The sequence below is a fragment of the Anabrus simplex genome, chromosome 3 (genome assembly GCF_040414725.1).
Source record: "Anabrus simplex isolate iqAnaSimp1 chromosome 3, ASM4041472v1, whole genome shotgun sequence".
NCBI lineage: Eukaryota > Metazoa > Arthropoda > Insecta > Orthoptera > Tettigoniidae > Anabrus > Anabrus simplex.
Window position 1 is genome coordinate 279,674,779 of NC_090267.1, and position 26,164 is coordinate 279,700,942.

Genomic DNA, 26,164 nt, shown 5'->3' on the forward strand with positions numbered 1-26,164 from the left:
TTCCTGTTTTGTTATGTTTGGTTAGATTATGTTGGCCAACATTTTTGTTACTACCGGTACTGATGCCCGCGCATGGCTGAATTCCGTGTTTTTCTTCCTACATTTACTGTATGCTTATCAAAAAAATCATTGCTGTATATATTTACAATGTGTATAATCTGTAATACACTTCCTACAATTGATAAAAGTGCATATCTAATTTTCTTACAATTTTCACCTCGTATTTTTAGGTTCTCTACGGCAGCATGATATTTTCATTTTTCAATACGTTTGTACTATTATTCCACTTCTAAAACCTGCTTGAAAATTTGCCTTTCTCCGAAATGAATAGACTTTTCAGTACCACACAAACATGGCCAGTTTTTAACGATTCTATAAACAAAAGATCGAGGGATCGAGATGTGCTACAATTCCCAATTCATATTTATTGTTCTACTTCGTTTAGTGTATGTACACTGAATTGATGTATAAAATGTATAAAACGTAATACAACAGAGAGATAGAGCGCCTACGTATTAAGTACGACTCTCACACCAAAGTACGTACTTCAGAGTGAAATATAAAACAAATTTCAATTACCTCTTTGCTGTAAACATCGCAGAATATAATTTTTCCATCCGATGAGAAATGGGGAAACTCCTGCAACCACTGTTTAATTAAGGATGTCTTGGAAGCTGCCACTTTCGGCATAATGCACACACTGAGCAAATGGACACACTGAACGTTTCTCACAGAATGGAATGAACAGTTTCGTTTCCAGCAGGTCAATGGACATTGTCCCCCACATCGTGACAAACAGACTAAGGGACAAAGGGAGTATTCAGAGCGGGAGGTTCTTAAGGACTTCCGGGGAGTGGTAATTGGTTTACAGCTTCACATTTTGTCTAAGGAGAACTTCAAGAAAATACTATTAAAGATACTGAAAATGAGTCGGCAAATATTTCAGTTTCTCTGACTATATTAAAAGCATTTTAAATCGATTTAGGGATAAAATATAGCAATTATAGGAATATAGGCAAAAATAAATTCTAACGCCAACTTAGGCATTTTTAGGCAATATAGGACCACCGTTTCTAACCTTATAAATACATGAAAGATGTAAATACAACTTCATTTTAAGTTATCTCTTAAGGAACAAAATAGGTTTTTGCCTAAAATCCGAGGTCTACTAATGACCAATGAAATCTCTTTCACTTGCTAATCTATATATATAAAATAAGAGTTTTGTCTGTACATTGCTCAGCAATTAAAAAGGATGGTATTTCTGTATCGGTCATGTCCATAGTAACAAGGAAATGCACTTTTTAATTTTCCATAATTTCTGTCTGTCTATCTGTCTGTCTGTATGTACACGCATCACGAGAAAACGGCTGAAGAGAATTTAATGAAAATTGGTATGTAAAGTCCGGGAATAGGCCGCTACAATCTAGGCTATAAATAATCTTATTCACGCTAAGAGAAATGGTAGTTTAGGGGAAGACCTAAGATTTAATTCTCAAATATTTATATTATTAGTTGTCCTATCTTAATGAAAATTGGTAGGTAAAGTCCAGGAATAATTTTCTACAATCTAGGCTATAAATAATCGTATTCATACTTAGAGAAATTGTAGTTTAGGGGAAGGCCTAAAATTTAATTCTCAAATATTTATGTTATTAGTGGTCCTATCAACAAATACTAAATAACTTAAGTTATATAGCAACATATACACTTTTACCGTACCAGCTATGATAACAGAGATATTAATGAATTTGTATTTTTGTTACTAAGTCCATATCAGCGCCGAGTCACGAGAAATTGGGTAAACAGAACTTAATAAAAATCTGTATATAATACAATACAGAACACTTTCAGGAGATTGATACAAAATTTCAATGGTTTCCAGGAGAAGGAAAAGAGGAAATGTAATAAAAACATCTGGACACAAGAGAGGAGGAAACAGCAAAGTGAAAGAATGAAGAACTATTGGAAGTCAAGAAAAGAAGGATTAAGATGAATGCACATGGTTACTTTCCGTGGTCCTTACGTGGCCAACATCGAAGAAAGAAAAAGAAAATTGGTATGTAAAGTCGGGGATAAGGAACTACAGTCTACGCTATAAATAATTTTGTAAGACGTTCTAATATCACAGAGTCGAAAGAAAACTAAATATGAAGGCCTACAATACAGAAAGCATACACTGATCAACAATAACATTACACTGACCATTGTTTGTTGTGATGTGCTTTGTGTCTCTGTTGCCACTCATCTCCAATAGATACGATTAATGCTGTATACAGAGCATTTTTTCTTAATTTGCTTTACATCACACCGACACAGATAGGTCTTAATGGTGATGATGGGATAGGAAAGGGCTAGGAGTGGGAAGGAAGCAGTCCTGGCCTTAATTACGGTACATCCCCAGCATTTGCCTGCTGTGAAAATGGGAGACCACAAAAAAACCATCTTCAGGGGTGCCGACAGTGTGGTTCGAACCCACCATACGGTCAACTCGACTAGTCGATCGAGTATAACAGCCTGTCTGAATAATGGCGGGAAGTAACTGGGGAGTTAGTTGACTTTCTTCTTTAGCATGTCATTCCCTGGTTCATAAAATTCTGATACTACTGGTATGTAACAAATTGGTCCATCATAGCATGCGAACTATTCAATCCCTACTCTGGGGCACTGATTGGAATGAGCAGTGTGCATATTTAACGGAATAATGGCAGAGGTGTGTTCACGGCTGTCTGCGGCCTGGTCATTCCAGCACTGGAACTTTGGGCTGTTAGATCGGCACCGTAGTACTGTTTGTTAAAAGTCAGAAAATGTGCGGTTATTCATTTGATCGAGTATTTTAGGCATATATGATAACATTGCTTTTAATCGCTACATTCCTACTGACGTTTTTGTAACGGCCTAAGTTGACTTCAGTTAGGAAAACCACAATGACAGTCCTTCTGAGAAACCCGTAGCGAAGCACGGGTACATCACCTAGTATTATCTATATATATAAAAATGGATGTATGTGTGTGTATAAATGACATCTCGTCCTAAACCACTGGAGCAATTTCAACCAAACTTGGTACGCTTATGACTTACTATCTGGAGAAGAGCACTGTGGGGGTAAGCCATCAGTAGCTCCCTTAGGGGTGGGGGGTCAGGGGGATCAATGTATAAAAATTATCAAAAAATGTGTCGAATCCACAGTTTTCGGGGTCGCTGAGATGAATAATGACACTCCCGATTTTTAAAAGTCAGAGTTCAGCTCCCTTTTGGGTAGGGGGCGAGGGGGGAGTGATATATAAAATTAAAGGAAAATAGTGTCGAATGCAGTAGGCCCTACATAGTTTTCAGGGTTGCTGAGGTGAATGGTACACTCCAGATTTTTAGTATCAGGAGACAAACCACGTGGGTATAAGACAGCCTAGGAACCCTTAGGGGTCAGATATGCAAATTAACAAAAATAGTGTCGAATCCATACTTTTCCGAGTCGCTGAGATGAATAGTGACACTCCAGATTTTTTTAAAGTGCAAGTTCAGCCCCCTTTGGGGTGGAGGCGAGGGGGAGAGTGATATATATAATTAAATGAAAATGGTGTTGAATACATAGTTTTTGGGGTCGCCGAGGTGAATTGTACACTCTGGATTTTTAGTATCAGGAGACAGCCCAGGAACCCTTAGGGGCAGGAAGGGCGAGGGGGGTCAGATATGCAAATTAAAGAAAATAGTGTCGTATCCATACTTTTCGGGGTCACTGAGATGAATAGTGACACTCCGGATTTTTTAAAGTCCAAGTTAAGCCCCCTTTGGGGTGGGGGGCAAGGGGGGAGTGATATATAAAATTAAACAAAAATAGTGTCAAATACATAGTTTTCCGGGTCGCTGAGGTGAATTGTACACTCCAGATTTTTAGTATCAGCAGACAAACCATGTGAGGGTAAGAGAGCCCAGGAACCCTTAGGGCGGGGGGGAGCGAGGGGGTTGAGATATTAAAATCATCGAAAGTAGTGTTGAATCTATACTTTTTGGGCTCGCTGAAATGAATAGTGATACTCTGGAACTTTTTAATGTCCAAGTTCAGGGAGGGGGAGGGGGGAGTGAAATATTATAATAATAATAATAAAATCGTGAGTGTAACTATTCATCTCAGCGACCCCGAAAACTATGGATTTGACACTATTTTCGATTATTTTTATATCTCAATCCCCCCTCGCCCCTCACCACAAAGGGGGATGGACTTGGACTTATAAAATATCCGAAGTCTCACCATTCTCGAAATTCACTTAGGGGGACATGCTGGGAGTTTCAAATCTGCATAAGAACACAGTTGGTGATATTTATCCAAAATGATAACACATGGATTTCATGGGCTTAAAAGTTACCTGGAAGTCCTAATTTTTAATCCCCTCACCCACATCAAAATCGCAGCACAATCTCCCAGAAGAGTTAGAAAATAGAAATTTGGCAAAATATAGCTTATTGCCTGTAACCGACAGAAAATTTACGAGATGTTTAAAAATTTTATTTTTTACCCCCAAAAAATATCAAAATATGAAGGAAATTTTAATGATGGTGCAGACCTTCCTTTCGAGGTATTTGGTGGCTAAACGGTAAGACGTATCACAAAACGGATGGCAAAATCTCGGTTCAATTTGGAGTGATTTATAACTTTGGTCCTATGACTTTTTGTCGTAACTCTATCCCTTATACGTTAAATTTGGCTCTATTTCTGGATTTACGTAAATTTTGCACTTTGAAAAGTATAATTGATGGTTTGATTCACTTATAGGAAAGATGCGATCATCAAATTCTACACAAATATTGGCCCACCCAGTAGCCATATGTGAGCCAAATTTTATGTTTGAAGCTGTCGCGTAAGTATCTGAAAAGTAATTCACTGTGTGAAAAGCTTACACGAATTTCACCCTATTCTACGTTTCTAAAACAATTTTACCTTTAAACAGATGAGATACGAGGAAATATCATAGGGCCAGCCATTTAGATCGCTAAATGAGGCCAGAAGTGTCTTTTCGTACAATCCGTTTTTCGATATGATGCACCGTTTAGCAGCAGTTATTCTGTAAATGAAGTTGAACATACATATACTTCCGTATGTTGATCTACATTTATTAATTGAAGTTGATTTGTAGCGATCAAGAAGGGGTGTGTGTGACATTGTAATTCATACTTTACAAATCAATAGTGATTGTCAGCAGGAGGGGTGTCTGCTGTTGTAATCAGTACTCCCCACACCGACTTTAACTGGCAGTAGGAATGGGGCCCTCCTCCAACACCTGTGTACCATTGTACTGAATAATTCCCTTCTCGATTTGACTAGCAAAAGGCAAGGGAGCGTGCATGTTTTTCAAAACTCTTTTACCTGATTCTCTTTATCATTAGGTATAGGTGCCCCCTTGCAAGGGTGCCCCCGATTATAAACAAATTTACCCACCAAAATGTGACTGACGTTACTCATAGTGAATTGCAGTAGACAAGTGGACCTGTCATTATCATCACAACTCCGCAAATTGCACTTTACATTGGAAACAATGTCTGCGGACCTCCCGATGCTTTTTTCTCGGATTAATGCCAAGAGACATGCAATTTAAAAATTCTTATTCTCTTTATGTACAGTAATTTACTTCGATATCTGTAGTTTTTTATAAAACTGTAGTGATGGATGATCCTACCATGTTAAGCCAAAGTGGTTCTGAAGGTGATTTTTTATGTCTTTTGTTTTAGAGACAGGAAGAGTAATGCCTTTGATCACTGTGTGAGGTGTCATTTGAGCCAGCAATTTTCCTCTTTTACACAGACTTCGGTACTTTCCAAGATCATTATTGTAAAATACCTCACCTTTTAATCAAACAGAATTTTGTGCGAGAAACTTTGATAAACTGTAGTAAAACTGTGATTTCCACTGTGATGTATCTCTTGTGTTCTTTCTTGCACTTGATCTGGAGGTTTCATCTATTGATGTTTCCATTATGTAGGACACGGTATGAAAATAAATTTTTTAGTTCACCACTCGGAAAAATGTACGCGTTATACTACACAATAATGACAAAATACGACACATTTGCTTTTGCGCAAATGACGGTAAGAAACCTGCGAATACGTAAATCAGTGTTGCAAATGAACAAAATACGAAATATTATGATTTCAAAGAATATACAATATAAGGAATGATTTCGTCTACTGACCTTATCACATTGTTGTGTAATGTAACAACACAAGATTCCAGACAATAATGCTACAACATGACATGGCCGGTTATTAATTCACTACCTGCATGACTTGGCCCATTCTGTTGCATGACCAAGAATTCAGTGCTCTGTAACATGAAGACACGGACAATTTTAAAGCATATTCTTGTTTCACCTGATAGTGCTATACTTCTACTTCAAATTGATAACCTTAACTCATTTTCGTAAATTTTGTGACTTGGCCGCTTTTGATACTAGACGCCTCATATATCGTCAGCGAACAAGATAACTTTCATTTTCTTACCTCCAGTGGCTTGGTGTACTTTTCTCTGAATCGTGTTCATCACAGTGATGAAAAGAAGAGGAGACAAAACACCACCCTGTCTTAACCCAGATTTTATATTAAAGGTTTCAGTCATTCCTACAGGTGTTTTAACTTTACTGCACCGGGCGAGTTGGCCGTGCGTGTAGAGGCGCGCGGCTGTGAGCTTGCATCCGGGAGATAGTAGGTTCGAATCCCACTATCGGCAGCCCTGAAGATGGTTTTCTGTGGTTTCCCATTTTCACACCAGGCAAATGCTAGGGCTGTACCTTAATTAAGGCCACGGCTGCTTCCTTCCAACTCCTAGGCCTTTCCTATCCCATCGTCACCATAAGACCTATCTGTGTCGGTGAGACGTAAAGCCCCTAGCAAAAAAAAAACCTTTACTGCGGGTATCTTCATACAAATTCTTGATCCTGTGTATCATGTCATCCTGTATTCCAATTTTCTTCAGTGTTTCACATACCTTCTCTCAGTTCACAGCATCAAATAATGCTTTCTTGATATCCAGAAAAGCTAACCACAAATCTCGGTTGTGTTTGTAGTATTTTTCCATTAACTGACGGATGGTAAAGATTAAATCAGTTGTTGATCTCCCCTTCCTGAATCCATACTGTTCTTCAAAGCAGTTCTCCGAGATAAGGGGTCTGATTTTACTCTCTTTCATAATGTTTACCAACTTGAGATGTTAAAGTGATGCCTCTGTAGTTGAAACATTTCTTTCTATCTCCTTTCTTGAAAATTGGAATTATGATGCCTGTTTTCCAATCAACTGGTACCTCCCCTTCTTTTCAGATCTTACGAAAGAGTCTGTAGATCCAATGTTTTCCAGAAATGCCCATAGCCTTGATCATTTCTCCATTAATTTCATCAGCACCAGCTGATTTTCCAGTTTTGATGTATTTCCAGGCATATTCCGCATCATTCCATGTTAAGTCTAACCCATTGTTAGAGGCAGAATTGTATGAGATATTCCTTTGATCTTATCAACTTCAGTGATCAGATATGCACTATCATCTCTTAGGTATTTGGCGTGTTCTTTATCTCTTTTTATTTTTCATCATCCCATATAACATTTCTTATTACCATTAACATTCTCTTTGAATTCATCACTCCAATTGTTCAACCATTTCTCTCATTCTTCTGTAAGAACTTGTTTTGCTTGTTTTTTAGCAACTCTGTATCGTTCCTTATTATGGTCGGTCCACATACCTTCGCAGTTATCATTACTAGATCCTTCCATTCCTCCTCTGTCTTTGGTGTACTGTTTTGAAGTTGTCTTGAAACTCTATTATTCTATCATTGTCCTTCAGCTTCCATGTCTTGAGTTTCTTTACCTGTGTGGTTCTTTTCTTTTAACTTGTTAAACTTGAAGTATCCAATGAGGAGTCTATGATCACTTTCCAGGGAGACACTAGGAATCACTTCTACGTCTAACAGTCTATTTTGTAGTAGTTCCTTGATCAAAAAATAGGCTATAAGAGATTTACTTTTTCCATCCCATCCATATCTTGTGACCTTATGGCTTTTTGTTTTTGACACCATGAGTTCCCTATCAGAAGGTTGTTCCTCAGACAGAGATCAAGGAGTCTAGTTCCTTCTGGGTTTCGTGGACCCCATCCATGTGCTCCTAGAATACTTTAATTTCCAACTCTCACAGTCCCTACTTGAGCATTCATATTCCCTATGATAATCGTTCCATCTCCTCTTATTCTTTCCTCTCTGTCTTCTTCAAAATGTTCTTTTTCTTCATCTTCACAACCAGTCTGTGGTGCATAGCAATGAATGATGTTGCTGTTCTGGGAAGAATCCAATTTTAGCATTATGTGAAGAATCCGATCAGAAACATATTTTACTTCTACTACATGGTTTTTCATTTGATGATCCATAACAACAACTCCATTTTTTGTTTGATCTCTACCTGACCAGAATAGATGATATCCCTCTCTGAGTTCCTTTGATCCTTTTCCCATTCCATGTTAATCTTATTACCCTGTGAAGCCATTTCATCCCTGCCTTCCCACTATATTTCATCATTTCAGGTTGTATTTCATCTGTTCCTGCTGCTTAATGACAATGGAGTTTATTTCAATAACATCATTGTCACCTCCCCACGAGCTCAGTTGTTCACAACATCAACAGAAATATTTCCTTTTATGTTGAGAAGATTTTCAAAGTATTCCTATCCGGTGATTCCCTGGGATCAAGTATGAGTTCACCTGATTTACCTAAAACACCACTCATTTCCTTTTTCCCTTCCATTCTAAGGCCCAATGCACACAGAAGCAGCATTGGAGAGAGACATACTGCAAGCAAGGCAGGAAGCACAATATTTCCATACCTCCTCAATGAAATGGAGACAAAATTATCATTTGAATCCACGCTACAGGAGGATGTTTACTCCCAATTTGAATGTTTCTTATGCACTTTGTTACATGCGACACGTATTTGGTTTCTCACTGCATCATAAAGACTTTGTGTACCAACATATCAAAGAACAATTTTACGACTTTCATGTGATTAGATTGCTAGTAATATGTGTGATGTTTTACGACTTGATAGACGTACTCTGTATTCACATTTTAATTTGGTGTTTCATTCCATATTTTAATGGGTCATGCTTTAGTTTCCCTATGGATTTTAATTCAATTTTTCTCTTTTAATAATTCAAATATAATAATGGTTTAGTACTTATAGTATTAGCTGAAGATGTCCACTAAGTGGACGAAACATATATGGTACTAATATTTGCTATCAGGTGATATCTTTTATGTGATTAAGTAATGTATTGAATTGGTGGATCTTTTACACCTGTATATATTCCAATATTAACATTACAATAGTACTAGTTTCAGCCACTTGAGCCATCATCATCTATCTCCACATTAAAATAGGCACAATATACATTAAAATACATAAAAACACCTAAAAATGAAGAAAACATATTAAAATGTGTCTGCAGTAAAAGGCTTGATGACAGCAAGTTCATATTAAAAATTAAATAATTGAAGTTCAACCAATTCAATACATAAAAGAAAGAAATGTAGTAATTACATTCTTATTTAAATGGGACCGGTTTTGACCCTAGTCCAGGTCATCGTCAGCCGTAAAAACAAGTAGGTGAAATCACACAATGTTTATGAATATTGGAGAAATAAACATTGTGTGATTTCACCTACTTGTTTTTACGGCTGACGATGACCTGGACTAGGGTCAAAACCGGTCCCATTTAAATAAGAATGTAATTACTACATTTCTTTCTTTTATGTATTGAATTGGTTGAACTTCAATTATTTAATTTTTAATGTTAATAATTTCAATACGGAACAATGAAATTTTTATCTTTAAAAGCAAGTTCATATGTCGCATGATGTAGTAGCAAAAATGTTGAATAGCAAAATTATGTGTTGTAAAATTATTCTTGACCTTGTTTAGCCTTTACACTATTTATTATAAGGCAAAACAAGATTAAGAATATATTTTACAACAAAACATTTCATACCTCTTCAATAATAATCTAATGTTATTTGCTTTACGTCCCACTACTTTTACGGTTTTCGGAGCATACCTTTTCAAGAAAATATAGCTAAGAGAATAAATACCATGAAGCGTCAACTTTCAATTCTGGATGGAGCAGGAATATCATCAGAATCTTAAAGGAATAAAAATTACTGGCAAGAGCTCAATTTAGGTGACAATATCCTCTTCAAGAGGATATAGCTTAGATAATGAAAATCACAAAGCCCCATCCTGCAATTTTGTATGTATATATGTAACCAGAACTGCAATGAATAAGAATAATTGTAGTCTTGTAATCGATAAGGCAAGGGGAATGAATACTTCTACGCCCCAAGCCACGTGCTTGTAGTTTCAGGGAATAGATAAGAGTGTACGGCAATACTCTAGCATGCATGAGAGAGAGAGAGAGAGAGAGAGAGAGAGAGAGCAAGAGAGAAATTTAATTATTTAAAGAATTTCCATCAAACTTTCAGCAGTGTCATGATTTTTTGAGCAAAATTCTAGTCCTGAGAGAACACATATGTAAAATTTTAACTTTCAAGCTCATCGGGAAGTCAGTAAAAATCCTTAGGCAGACCCACAGCTGGACAGAAAGTGTAATGGATTTTATATAAATAGACGTGTTCCTATTCATGTTCCTGTCTTCCTATACATTAGTTTTGTAAGTTTCAATTGTCAAATACAGAGGTGTCAATAAAATATATACACACACTGAAAGGAGATATCAATTTTATCTATTACAAAGCTGGACCGAAAAACAACAATAATGTGTAGTACGATGTTCTGTAAAACAGATATACTGTATTTTCAGGTAGGTATAAGTAAAAAATTAGGCATTTACTTCATGTCAAGTAAATTAATGTGAAATTCAACTCGCGCACGGTTATTTCCTCTGTGGCATGCTGTGCACCGCACCAGCTCATGCTGTTGTATTGCATTGCATTGCTATTGCATTCAGACAGAAGACTGTGTTGTGTTGTGTATTTAATCAACAGTAGTAGCTGCAAGGCATGTCAGTGGTAGAAGACTGAGCAAAAAGTGTGGGAACGTTATGCTGTTGCTACGCAACAGTCAACAATGTACAAATGACGCCAAGTTTATTGTATGATCTGTAAACAGATGTGACTCACTAATCTTATGCTAGCGTTGCTACAACTAAATGGAGCTAAGATTATTGTTTTAACAGCGGAAAGTAATTTTGAAGTGGTATTGAAAAACCTAGAATGTTGTTGAAGTTCAACAGCAATGGAGACGTGTGTACAGAACAGAACCACCAAAGCGAGTGACAATTGCACGCATTCGAGACAAATTTGAGACTCATGGTATGATATGTGATGTTCACAAGAGCAGATCTGGGAGACCTTGCACAGCAACAAGCCCTGCATCCTCAGCTATGGTTTTAGAACACTTTGCGCACTCACCGCAGAAATCTACAAAGCAATGTGAGCGTGAGACTGGGATTAGTAGAAGCAGTGTACGCCATATTATTAAAACAGCAAAGTTGAAAGTTTTCATCCAAAGAATTTCGGATCTCTTATGTCGCCGGTGGCGAGTTGATAAGAGTCGGTGAAATCATTTAATTCTTGACTTGTCATGAAACCATCATTGAAAGAAACTAAGGAACTGACATTTGGTTTTTTATGTAAATTTCTGTGTGTTTTAATTTTTGTGAAATTTGTGGATTTAAAGAATTTTCAGGACTTACAGGAAAGACTGTTGATATTTAACTGCTGATATTTAATAATCATTATGAGTGTTGGAAGACATTGATATTGGAGATCTCCAGTAATATGTTTGTTGTAACCCATTTTTTGTATCACCCTGTAGTTGCCACGTGGAGGTTTCGATCACGAAATCGCCGAGTTTCGCAATCGAAACCTCTAGAATATATTTCCCACATTACCATATGGTGCTGTAATTCTATTGGTGAAAATAACGCTAAATTGCATTGGTGAAACTTCGGGTCGAAACATAGGTAGCTTCCCTGATTGGCTGTTTGAAAATTTCTCAATTTCCAGCCTTTTGGCTCCTTAGCAGGAGCAAGCCTCTGTTCAGTGTCTTTGGTTTTTGTACGTCTTAACAATCGGACGCACCTTGTAAGGCGGTCCGCTTAGCGGTTCCAGTCATCCTGGGGTAAGCATGTTTTCTTTTCTCAAACGTTAAATTAATATGTAAATTAATTTGTGCGGAGTTTACCTTAGACCCTGGTTTTCACCGTTTTGGTTTTGTAATGCCTTAGTTCGTCAGCTACGCATATCCTTTGTTTTGGAGGCAATTTTTTTTATTAACCTTTTGAGTAAATGTAAATTTTAATTTTCCTTCCGAGTTGTCTCCAGTAATTCCGCGTCAATTTAGTGTACACCTGTTGAACTATGCGTCCCTCACTGATGTGTATTAGGAGAGGACTGCCTCTCTATAGGCCTCTGCGCTAAATTTAATTTCCGTTGTTTTCTTTCCTTGTAACATTTTTCAATTTGCCTTGTAAGATGTTTGTAATTATGTCATATTCCCTGTTAAATTTTCCTTGTAAATTTCAACGTCGAAGTTATGCTCACCTATTTAAACGTAATTGTAATGTTATGTAGATATTTACTTTTCTGACGAACCACTGATAGGAACCTCGTGATTCGATTGAACCTTTTTCTTAATTGATGATGTTATCCTTTTAATTGATGTTTGTATATCTTGTTAAAATTCAATGTGTTGAGTAAATTAGATTAAAGGGTAATGCTCTCACGTTTCTTTCCCTACAACGTCACGTAAGATCTCGTCCTCTGTAGGGTTTCCCGGCCTACTTCCCACATATCCTTTCTCTAGTTGTTATGTTGGTAACCTTCCGTAGCCGTGTGTGTGCTGTTGAAATTTAGAATGTTCTTTCCGGTGTATCATCGGCAGATGTTGTTAGTTCAGGTTTGTAAATTTTGGTTTGTTAAATCATAACGTGTTTTGTATGTACCTTGTATTATGTGCTCTCTTTATGTATTAGGGGGGGGGGGGGTTACATTTTAAATGAAGGTAACCCTGATCGGAGAATGCAGTATTGTGAGTGGTTTCAGAACATGGTGCAAGAGGATGAGGCCTTTGTAGGGAAAGTTGTTTGGTCTGATGAGACACAATTTAAGTTAAACGGACTGTTAACTGGCATAACTGTGTCTACTGGTGTGAAAACAATCCACATGTTTTTGTAGAAAAGGCTGTTAATTTACCTGGAATTAATGTTTGGTGTGGGTTGTCAACTAGAGGTCTAATTGGACTATTCATTCTTGAAGGAACAGTAACTGGCCATGACCACCTGAACATGATACGCACATCCGTCTTACCCACCATTCGCAGACTCTAAGGTAATGAGGAATTTTAATTCCAACAAGATGGTGCACCACTACATTACCACTGAAATGTCCATGCAAACCTTGATAATCTTCCAGGGCAATGGATAGGACGAAGAGGTCCAACTGAGTTTCCGCCACATACTCCGGATCTAACTCTGTTGGACTTCTATCTATGGGGAACTCTTAAGGACGTTGTATACCGCAGAAAACCAGTTACACCAGTAGCACTTCGGGAAAAAATTTAAATGGCATGTGCTGCAATCGCTGAGGACACTTTCTCAAATGTTGCTTGATCAGTAGTTTAACATACTCTGAAGTGCATCATCGACACTGATGGTGGGCATTTTGAGCAACTGTTGTAACTGGAAAACTGGAAAAGCCAAAGAAGAGTAGTTGCTCATCATTTTCTGTTTGTGTGAATTCAGCTTCATTATATTAACACATTTTTTTTCTTTGCTTGAAATGTGTATCCATTTTATTGACACCTCTGTATATTGCATTAATATAACATGAGCAAATGGAATTGGATATTTCTGAAACACAGATTGAAAGAATTTAAAGACTTTCCTCTTTTAATCATGACAGCATCTTCCATAAGTTTGCAAAAGTACACTATTTTTCATTAATTACAAACTTAAGAAATGAATATCATTCTTAGGGCATCTAATACGGTCACCAGAAAATAGAATCAGTAGAAAAATAATAGAAAAATTATGGAAGAGTAAGTGTAAGAATAATATTAGATGGATAACAGAAGACATCAGAGAGTTATATATTACAATAGAAGATTTAAAATACAAAACAAATACACTCAAGATATTGAAATATAAACACACTAGACTAAAGATGAAAATCAACAAGCAGAGAATAGGAAGAGTGATTCCAGAAGCAGAAAGAAAATTACATTCAGAAAGGATGAAACAGTTTTGGGGTGACCAAAAAAAAAAAAAAAAAAAAGGAAAACCTCCATAAACCTGACTGAAGTAGTCCTGTGTTGGCTAAAAAATTAAAATAAATAAATAATTACAAACATACCTAAACATTATACCTAAACAATAGAAACTGATCACATTCAAAATATATACAAAAGAAGAAGGAAAAACATTTTTCTGATAAAAGAAGAAAAAAGGAATAAGAAATAAAAATCTGCTTACCTCAAGCTGTCTAATTTTCTCTTGAAGAACTGTTTTCTCCCTTTCAAGACCTTCAACTATTCCTGCATGTTCTACAGTCAGGTCATGAACTTGACTGGAGTATTGTTTCTCCAAGTTGCTTGTGTTGACAGCACTAACACCATCTGCAGGATGACTCTTCAGTTGGAGTTGGAGTTTCTTCAGTTCTTCCTACAATCAATACAATATACATGTCAGAAAGAAGAAAAGGAAGAGAGTACAGTGGCAGCAGAACATCTGAAAGTCCATATATGTTCATTTGCACTCAAGAAGTAATCTAGATAAAGTCGAGTATGAAAGACAGTGAGTCACAGCATAGCCATGTTCTAACACTAGATTCTGTGTTACCTCCAAAGTTAAGCAATACTGGGTATCATCACTACTTGAGTGTCCAGCTCCTTGGCAGAATAGTCAGTAAGTGGCCTTCAGTTTAGACGGCCTCAGATTCAATTCCCGGCATAGTCAGAGATTTTACTCTTAAATTGTTAATTCCCTTGGTTCAGAGAATGGGTGTAAGTGCTGTCCCTGACAGTCTTGCACAACTCATATCACACACAACACTATTCTCCACCACACTAGCACACAGTTTCCTATGTATGGCAGATGGTGCCAACCCTTGTCAGAGGGTCTGCCTTACAAGGGCTGCACTAGGGTAGCAATAGCAATTAATCGTTACTGGGATGGATCGCTCGCTCACATGCTGATGACTAGAAGAGGAGTGGAAAGAAACTGGCCAAACTACCATAGTAAATTCCAGTTAGTATGTTATGTGCCATAATTAGGTAGGTTAGGGTTACGTTGTTTTGAGTTTGATTTGGGTAAAATAGGCACCCTTTTCTGTTTAAATATTTGTCGGTTTGTTGAAAGAATACTTGCAAAGATCTATATGAAGCTATACCTCAGCAGATTTTTTTATTCGTATAGACCTAGGTACTTTTTTTTAGCTAGTTGCTTTACGTCGCACCGACACAGATAGGTCTTATGGCGATGATGGGACAGGAAAGGGCTAGGAGTGGGAAGGAAGCGGCCATGGCCTTAATTAAGGTACAGCCCCAGCATTTGCCAGGTGTGAAAATGGGAAACAACAGAAAACCATTTTCAGGGCTGCCGACAGTGGGGTTCGAACCTACTATCTCCCGAATACCGGCTGCACATAAACGACTGCAGCTATCGAGCTCGGCAGACCTAGGTATTAGGCACAGTATTTTGTATAGCATGTTAAGATATGTTGCACCTGTCATGATGTGGTAATTTCTTTAAATAAATAATAAAATATTTAATGCCAAAAACTTCATAGTGGTCCGTATTGAAAAAAAGATTTACATTCAACAACAGAGGTATCTTTATCCACCTGTTCAATACTACTTACAATGTGTTATCATTAAAATGTCACATTTTATTATTCCATTTGGTGGGTACCGGTTTCGGCATTATATAATGCCATCATCAGCCCAAGATTTAAGCAAGCAAGGACACTTAATAAAATACATATATATGTACATAGATAGCTAGCAATGATAGTCGCATTACATCATAAAACATTTGACCACATAATATCTCTAAAAACATATTAAAATTGTGAAATTCTTGAATTCTAGATTTAAGATACGAGTTTTCTGTATATACAATTCAGTATATTCTTATCACCCAGTAATGTTAATTAATTATTTCTATGTATAGAGCTACAGTAGCTGCTAAGTTATGTAAGATCTTCTTTTTTTCTTTTTACCATCTATATAGTTAAATGACGACTATTCTATTGCTCTTGAACACAATGTAGAGTCCTTGAGAACGTTCTATCGTGTAAGATTGAATCCTATATACATAGTTATCACATTTTTGAGTATTATTGTACAGTATAAAATGAAGAGAAGACCATTACACATTCAATGCAAATAAAAAGTAGTTCCTCTTGGTAAAACTCAGATAGCCACTGTAAACTGGTCAGCTGTTTAGAGCAGGTGAACAGCTTGTTCTTAGTGTAATTGTTGTTGGAATCTTACTGATATGTCTTAACTTGATAAGTCATATAATAATAGAGGCTAAAATTTCAGTAATATCTTCAAATATAGGTGGGTTGAGGCCGAAGGTTGACTTTTTTTTGAAACACGATGTTTTCAATGGTCAAACGAAACCTTAGAGTATCTTAATTAAACCGGACCTAAAAGAAAATAATACCTGTGTAAGGATAACATACAAGGATCAAGAAGGGTGTTTAGGCAATTTTTTGAAAAGAAAAAACAGAAATTCACCTCAAGCACCACACTATCGACGGAAGGTTAAAACAGGACTGGCGAGCACCACTGCCGAGCGATGTGTCAGACAACAAGCTGCATGCATCAACGGAGAAACGGGGCGTGCCTTGTAGGGGGAAGGGGAGGTGAGGAGACCTGAACAGGAGAGTAGGGGTTGGGAGGGCGTGGATTCTGGTAGGGATAATATGCCATCGTGTTGCAAACTGTTTTGTGTATTGGTTGATCTTTTGGAATTTTAAGCTTGCCAATTACTGAAATGAATAAAACAAATAAAATAATAGGTTTTCCAGAAAGTTCATTAAGATTAAAATTTGGGTTGTAATACTGGTCCAAAAGAATGAAGAATTGCTCTGTTAGATCTAAAAGAGGCCCCTTATTCAATATGTCAACGATGTCCAAATCGTTGTTAATGCCGTAAAAGTTTCGTTTATATTCGTGCGTATGCTGCCCTATTGCTGAAAATCTTTTGTATTTAATGGCGTTTATATGTTCGTTGTATCTGACTTTGAAAGATCTACCAGTTTGCCCTATGTAAACACTGGAACAATCATTATAGTGGAATCTGTATACTCCTGATTTATCGAAAGGATTAGGGCCGTTGACCCGGCTAGAATTATGTAATGTATCAAGGCGATTTTTGTGTTTTTCTTTCTGAATATGTTAGTAACGCGGTAAATATCCGGGTTGAATGTGAAGGTTGCAAATGCTACTGGTTTCATTTTTTCTTTCTGTAAATTGGTCTTGGGTTGATACTTAAACTTACGTATTATGCGTTCTATGAAACCATGATTAAAACCATTGTGTATTGCACTGTTATGTATAATATTAAGTTCTTTGTTCAGTTCTGCTTTTGACATAGAAACATTATAGGCACGAAGCACTAAACTATTATAGGTAGCCCGCTTATGGCAAGACGGGTGTAGGGAGTCTTGCTGTATGGTTAAAGCTGTATGCGTCGGTTTTCTATAGATTTTGTATTTAAAAGCAAGCGGGAGTCTAGTAATAGTTAGGTCTAAGAAATTGAGGGCCTTATTAATTTCAGACTCTATTGTGAACTTAATGTTTGCGTCACACGGCCCCACCGTCGAAGCCGGTTAATGCGTAGAGCTTCATCCATCAAGTTCATTCCTAAGCCTTTATCTCCTCATTCCAAGTACCCTCCTGCCATTGTTCCCACCTGTTTGTACCAGCAATCATTCGAAAAGCAAAGTTGGTCTGAAAACAGACCGATGTAAAGATAGTTTCATCCAGAAGCTGACTTCCTTCTTACAGAATACTGTTGATCGCAACTGCGAGCTCACTGCATTAGCTTTACTGCACCTTGATTCAATAATAATAATGCTATTTGCTTTACGTCCCACTAACTACTTTTTAAGGTCTTCGGAGACGCCGAGGTGCTGGAATTTAGTCCTGCAGGAGTTCTTTTACGTGCCAGTAAATCTACCAACACGGGGCTGTCGTATTTGAGTACCTTCAAATACCACCGGACTGAGCCAGGATCGAACCTGCCAAGTCGGGGTTAGAAGGCCAGCGCCTTAACCGTCTAAGCCACTCAGCCCGGCAACTTGATTCAATCTCACTCACTATATTACCATCCCGGGAGAACACACATCCTAAATACTTGAAATTATCTACCTGTTCCAGCTTTGTATCACCAATCTGACATTCAATTCTGTTGCATTTCTTACCTATTGACATCAATTTAGTCTTCGAAAGGCTAATTTTCATACCATACTCACTGCAGCTATTTTCAAGTTCCAAGATATTAGACTGCAAGCATTCAGCACAATCTGCCATTAAGACCAAGTCATCAGCATAAGCCAGACTGCTTACTAAATTTCCACCTAAGTGAATCCCTCCCTGTCACTTTAAACCTTTCTGCAGATGATCCATGTAAACTACAAACAACAAAGGTGAAAGATTACAGCCTTCTCTAACCCCTGTAAGTACCCTGAACCAAGAACTCATTCTACCATGCCTTTGATTGATTTTAGTAATCTACCCTTAATCCCAGAGTCTCCTATTGTAGCAAACATCTTTTCCCTCGGTACCATATCATATACTTTCTCTAGATCTACGAAACATAAATATAACTGTCTATTCCACTCGTAGCATTTCTCGATTACCTGAGTCCGGCTCCATGGCTAAATGGTTAGCCTGCTGGCCTTTGGTCACAGGGGTCCTGGGTTCGATTCCCGGCAGGGTCGGGATTTTTAACCATAATAGGTTAATTCCGCTGACACTGGGGCTGGGTGTATGTGTCGTCTTCATCATCATTTCATCCTCATCTCGACACGCAGGTCGCCTACGGGTGTCAAATCAAAAGACCTGCATCTGGCGAGCAGAAATTGTCCTCGGACACTCCCGGCACTAAAAGCCATACACCATATCATATATATATCGATTACCTGACGCATACTGAAAGTCTGATCCTGACAGCCCCTCTGTGGTCTGAAACCACATTGGTTTTCATCCAACTTCCTCTCAACCACTGATCACACCCTCCCTTCCAAGATGTCAGTGAATACTTTGCCTGGTATACAAATCAATGAGATACCTCGATAGTTGTTGCAATTCTTCCTGTTCCCTTGCTTATAGATAGGTGCAGTTACTGCTTTTGTCCCATCTGAAGGTACCTTACCAACAATCCATGCTAATTTTATTACTCTATGAAGCCATTCCCTCCCTGCCTTCCACTACACTTCACAATTTAAGGTCTAATTTCATCTATTCCTGCTGCCTTATGACAATGGAAATTATTTACCACCTTTTTCACTTCCCTGAACGTAATTTCACTGACATCATTTTCCACTTTGCCATGAGCTTGGTTGTTCACAAGACTACCAGGAAGATTTCCTTTTATGTTGAGAAGGTTTTCAAAATATTCCCTCCACATGTCCAGTGATTCCCTGGGATCTACTATAAGTTCACCTGAATTACCCAAAACACTGTTCATTTCCTTTTTTCCCTCCCTTTCTAAGATTCTTTATTACTGTCCAGAAGTCCGACTCGTTGGCCGAATGGTCAGCGTACTGGCCTTCGGTTCAGAGGGTCCTGGGTTCGATTCCCGGCCGGGTCGGGGATTTTAACCTTAATTGGTTAATTCCAGTGGCCCGGGGGCTGGGCGTTTGTGCCGTCCCCAACATCCCTGCAACTCACACACCACACATAACACTATCCTCCACCACAATAACACGCAGTTACCTACATATGGCAGATGCCGCCCACCCTCATCGGAGGGTCTGCCTTACAAGGGCTGCACTCGGCTAGAAATAGCCATACGAAATTATACTGTCCAGAAAGGTTTTGCTGCTGCTTGACCTAGCCTGTCCAGGTTATTACCAAAATCATGACTTCTTTTTGGATTCAACCACTGTTTGTTTCGCTCTGTTTCTTTCATCTATTTACAATTCCTTGTCTGCATCAGCCCTTGTTTTGAGCCATTTCTGATAAGCCTTCTTTTTACATTCACAAGCTGCTCTCACTTCATCATTCCACCAAGATGTTCGATTTTTCCCATCTTTACACACAGTTGTTCCTAGGCATTCCCTTGCTATTTCTACTACAGCATCCCTGTATGCCACCCATTCTCTTTCTATATCATGAACTTGCTTATTGTCCACTGTTTGGAACTTCTCACTAATCATATCCAAGTACGTCTGTCTAATTTCCTCGTCCTGGAGATTTTCTACCCTTATTCGTTTGCAGACAGATTTCACTTTTTCTATCCTAAGCCTAGAGATACTTAGTTCACTACAGATCAGACGGTGGTCGGTATAATAGAAAAATCTCCGAAAACCCGTACATTCTTAACAGCCTTCCTGAATTCGAAGTTGGTTAAGATATAGTCTATTATGGATATGGTACCCCTAGCCTCCCACGTGTAGCGGTGAACAGCCTTATGCTTGAAGAATGTATTCATAACTGCTAAACCCATGCTAGCACAGAAGTCCAGCAGACGCTTCCCATTCCTATTAGCTTCCATATCTTTCCCACATTCCAATCACCCTTTGTATCCTTCAGTTCTATTTCCAACTCTCGCACTGAAATTGCCCATTAGCACTATCCTATCCTTGCTGTTGACTCTGACTACGATGTCACTCAATGTTTCATAAAACTTGTCAACTTCATCCTCATCTGCACCCTCACATGGTGAATACACGGACACAATTCCCGTCCTAATTCCTCTAACTGCCAAATCTACCTACATCATTTGCTCATTTACGTGCCTAACAGAAACAATGTAGCGTGCAATAGTAGTCCTGATGAACAGCCCTACCCCACACCCTGCCCTTCCCTTTTTTTTTTTTTAACACCGGTCAAGAACACTTTGTCTCTCTTCCTATTTATCTCTCCTTACCTGAATAGCATTTACTCTTAGCACATCCAAATGCATCCTATTTGCTGACTCAGCCAGTTCTACTTTCTTTTTTTAATAAGCCCCATTAATATTGATACCTCCCCAAATTCCATTTTGTTTGTCAAGTTGTTTCCAAGGAGTCCCTCGCCTGTCAAATGTGAGTGGAACTCCGTCACTCTCATAGGTACAAGATTTGCTTAAAATGTTCTGAGCTCGGTCAATTCATGAAGCAGGATGCTACCCTACTTACACATAGTCCAAGTGAGAATCTCTCCTCTGACAGGTTAGGGACCACCGGTGGATTGTATAGTCCTAGCCGCCTGAGCAAAAGGAGGGTCTTGACTCAGAATATGTCCGAGATGCTCACTCCCATTCTGTAGCAACTGGTATCCCAACTCTCAGGATCACTTACTAGGCCACTCAGCCATTGCCAATGATTGATGAACTAGGACGTGACTACAGTAACCCACACTAGGAACAAAAGTAATAACAATTTAACAGTCCAAAATCATCCACTGACCAGAATTCAAAACGTGATGACGAAGAATGAATGGATGGATGTGAATTTAAACAATCAGTGGATCTGACCCGCAATGCCCCACATTCTCAGAAACTAGCATTAAACAAAAGTAGTACTGACCAAGGGACTGCTTCTAAAGCACAATCCTGAATTGATTATGCTTGTAGTCTAAAGGGTCCAAAATCCAGGTCATTGGCCCCTCGTAATGGTACCTATCGTTAGGAAAGTAGAACCATGGTATTTGTTATGTTGCGGTACTAATTAAAAGTAGCATAGACTCGTGGTATTCAACACATTATGGTATTACTCACAGGTAATGAAATTCGCATGTTTAAAACAGACCTATGGTGTTTCGCACATTGCGGCGCCATTTACAGGCAACGCAAACCTATGGTTTTCACCACATAAGTGTACTAACCACAGGGACTCTTACTATCCTGTGGTGTTCCTGGTGTTCCTCATATAGTGGGTACTAATCATAGGTACTGTAAAAGCCAAAAGCGCACTCTGTTGCTACTAATCACAAACCTATTTTGTAGCTAACATAGTGGTACTACACACAAGTAAAAGCGACCCCTGCTGTTCCCCATGTGGTGGTACTAATTACAAATAGTCTCATGGTTCTAATTCAATCATCCCTTGGTTGCCCCTTTTAGTTGCCTCTTATGACAGGCAGGGGATACCATGCGTGTATTCTTCATCAATATCCCCCACCCACAGGGGGTATTGAACCTGAGGGCTGACATGGTTCAAATGCTAGTCATTTCTTCAGAACATACTAATGCACATGTCCTGTGAATATGAACTTCCTATATCTAGTCTTTGAAGGTGTACTGGTTTTTATGAACATGAGTGTACTTTTCAGAATCCTTTTTGCTGACATAAAATCAGTCTGACTGGTACGTTTTTGTAGTGTGGTACTTTTTTTTTAGCTAGTCTGTCTGCCTCTTCATTACCTGTTATTCCAACATAAGAAGGAATCCACTGAAATGAGATCTGTTTGTGGAGTCTTTGGAGGGTTTTTATCATACATAGAATTTCTTTCAGTTCTTTATTTTGAGACATTATTTGATGAGACGGCTTGGATGGCTGCTTTTGAATCTGTAGGTATAACAAATTTTTGGTAATCATTGTTTCTGCCTAATCATTGTTGTAGTTCATGGGAAATTGCTTTTATCTCTGCATCAAAATTTGTTTTGTTTAGGTCTACTGGGAAGTGGAGTGAGAAGAGAGATTGGTTCGGGAAATATTTTTCTGTTAATTGTTAATTAACATTTGGTTCATTTATTAATTTATTGTGTGATATTGCTACTGATTCTGACATATTTTGGGTTTGTGTGTATTGGTCAGTGTTGGTAACTGTCTATAGATTGACTTAACACACTGAATGCCAAGGTCTGGGTCGTAAAACTTTCCCCGGGGCCAAATGTATTTTTTTTAAAAAAGTGATTTGTATTATTTTGTGCATGTGAATTGCTACCTCAAATTTTATTTTCATCTTCAACAGTTATATGGTCTTATTTTCATGATTTTCACTGTCATACACATATGAATGACATGGCCCTGTGTTAATTTGGAGGCATTCTTTTACATATGGTGGGCATGTCATTCATATATGAATGACACTTTTTAATGCTCTTTTCTTTTTTTCTTTTCAGAATTGATTAAAATTTGTTAAAAATGAGTAAGAGACGTTGCACAGAAAACTATCTGAGGTAGGATTGAGGCAAGAAAACATGCAAAGAAGGTTTTCACCTAACTTATTGCAAAACATGTCCTGGCATGCCTCAACTGTGACTAAACTGTTTCAGTTCTGTGCACCAGTGACTTCTGTACTGCAAACTTTTTATTCAGGTTGTTTTAGATAACTAGACTTTTCTATTTTAGAGTAAGGCACAGGGCAAATTCAAATACTACAAACATGAAAATAAACCATTACTAGTGACGGTTCTAGCTCAGTCTGCGTGGCCCCAGTTTGAATAATAATTTTAAAATTGTAAAATTGGTAAGTCTAGAGCCGCCTCTGGTCATTACTGGTATCATTACATATTATAGGATATTTAGAATACGTTTAAAATACAATAATTCAGATTATTCAGAACAAGTATTTGTGATAAAATATTTAGTTTGTTTTCAACTAGAATAAATAACAAATTTATTCGTGCACATTATGTTTGCATCTAGCATGGTATACCCAATTCCATTACAGTTACGGCCAAACCAAGCAAACCAAAAAGTAACCCATGGGACACACTTTAAGGCTACGATTTGATTTTACCGTAACGTCGTTCGTATGCGAATGACGAAGCATGATACAGCTCATCTGCACGTCATTCATATATGGATGACGCTGCAGTAGCGGGAAGTTAAGTGTCATTATATATGAATGACATGGCATTCAATGTGTTCAGGAAGGTTGAAATCTTGTTTAACCAGGTTCATAGTTACTGGCCAGAATTTTAATTACAAAGGTGTACCTTAAAACTTAAAATTAAAATTTAATATTTTTAAATGGGTATCTGTTCATAATAAATATTTACAAGCATGTAAACCTTTTCTGTATTATAGTTGCAACTGATTTAACTTAGTATAATTTAGTGATTTAATAATTTATTTATTTATTTATTTTATTGGTTCTTTAATTTATTTCATTTTTTAAGGTGGGTAACCTTTCACTGTAAATTATTATGAATTTCATTTCTTTCTTTCTTTCTTTCTTTCTTTCTTTCTTTCTTTCTTTCTTTCTTTCTTTCTTTATTTATTTATTTATTGAGTAATTATTATGAAAGCAAGTTTATTTATTCTTCAATTTATAATTTTAAAAAATATTTTAATTATAAATACTAAGAATTTTTTTATTATTTAACTAAAATTTTATTTACATTTTAATTTCCTCTCTTATTTGGTAGTTAGCAATATTGACCTGGCAACCCCTCAAGTAGTATTTAAGATCCAGTCCTTTATTCCTTAATCTTCTAGGCCCTCCACGTTGAATGTTTTATACTGCTGCCACTAAGGTAAGCAATTTTGTGCCTTGTATTCATATTGTCATTTCTTGTGTGTTCATTGTTGTCTGTGTACCTTGGGCATTGCAATTTTTCGCTATTGATTAGATTGGTATCATTCTTTTATTGTACAGATGGCCAGCTGTTTTAGATCATATAGTGAACAGTCTTTCATGCAGGCCTCTTCTAGCAAAGTAAGATCTGCAGTCAGTTGCATATACTCAATGGGATTGCTGGCATGCAGAGTGGTTCAAGTTTTATTTGCAGATTGCTCTTATTTGGTGAGATTCAAAGGATCTTTTTGAGTTTTAAGATTGGGGCTAGTAACTGTTTTTTTGGCCCAGGTCATTTGGGGCAGTCTTCGTAAGCTGAGATATGTGTTGTCGGTTTGTTGTTTCATCTGCTCTTCTATTGGTAAGTTGTGGGTATACAACTGTAAAGCGGTTACAGGCATGGTTTTCGTTGCGACTGTTACAATTTGTAGGGCATTATTCTGACACCTCTCAATGTGATCAATGTTTGATTGGGGTGCTGTAGTAAGTACTTCACTGCCATATTTTATAATAGGTTTGATGTAAGTGTTGTAGGTTCTGTTGAGTGTGGCTTGAGTGCTCCCCCAAATAGCTCCTGCTATTCTCATAAGCAATTTCATCTGTTTGTTTACTTTCTCCTCCACATGTTGTATGTGTTTGGTCCAGTTCAGCTTCTTGTCCATGATGATTCCTACGTATTTGGTGCTTTCACTTTTTGGAAGTTCCTGATCACTGATTTTAGACTGAAAGTAGGGTCGTGATGTCTCAGGGAGATAAACTGATGTACTGTTTTAGTAGTATTGATTTCCATATTGTTATTTTCAGTCCAGTTGTTAAGTTTTATAAGTGCCTGGTTGATTATGTTTTCAAGAAGCATTTGCTGGTTTTGGCTGTTACGTGTTGTGATCCAAATGATAACATCATCTGCAAACATGCTGGTATTCAGATCACTTACATCCTTTATTGTTGTTGGAAGATCATTGATGTACACATTGAATAATGTTGTGCTTGATACAGCTCCTTGTGCAAGGCCTAGTTTTGATTGCTTGCACTCTGAAGTTTTGTTGTTGTAACAAATACTGATCATTCTTTTGGGAAAGAAATCTTGAAAACCACTTTAACATGTGTCCATTTACTTTGAATCTGATAAGCTTCATTAACAGCATGTTTTGCCAAACAGTATCATAGGCTCCTTTAAAGTCAATGAAATCTGCAAGAACACTTTCTCTTTTGTTAAAGGCTTCCTTCACAGCTTGTGTAAATCTCATTATTTGGTGAAAGGTGAACCTGTTTTGTCCGAATCCTGCTTGTTCTTCTGATAGGAGAGATTTTGTTTCCAGGTACCAACCGAGTCTATTTGTATCATCCTTTCTAGAATTTTTTTACCAGAATGGAGGTAAGTCAGCAAAACAGAGTACATATCTGATTTTTGTATCATATGAAGGTGTCAGCCATCAAAAAT

The 26,164-nt window shown here is 37.7% G+C and overlaps 1 protein-coding gene across 4 annotated transcripts in view; it reads right to left on the reverse strand.

Annotated features, from left to right (window-relative positions):
• LOC136867227 (FK506-binding protein 15) overlaps positions 1-26,164 on the reverse strand; it is a 282,391-nt gene that overhangs the window by 57,792 nt on the left and 198,435 nt on the right. For 3 of the 4 annotated variants that reach the window (XR_010859645.2, XR_010859643.2, XM_067144367.2), the window contains one exon: positions 14,513-14,701. Coding sequence is in view for 1 of the 4 variants with exons in the window: in XM_067144367.2 (XP_067000468.2) it covers positions 14,513-14,701 (189 nt within the window). In the remaining 3 variants the exon portion in view is untranslated. Of the gene's footprint in view, positions 1-6,185; positions 6,317-14,512; positions 14,702-26,164 lie in introns of all 4 variants that reach the window. The other variant, XR_010859644.2, reaches the window with a different exon arrangement.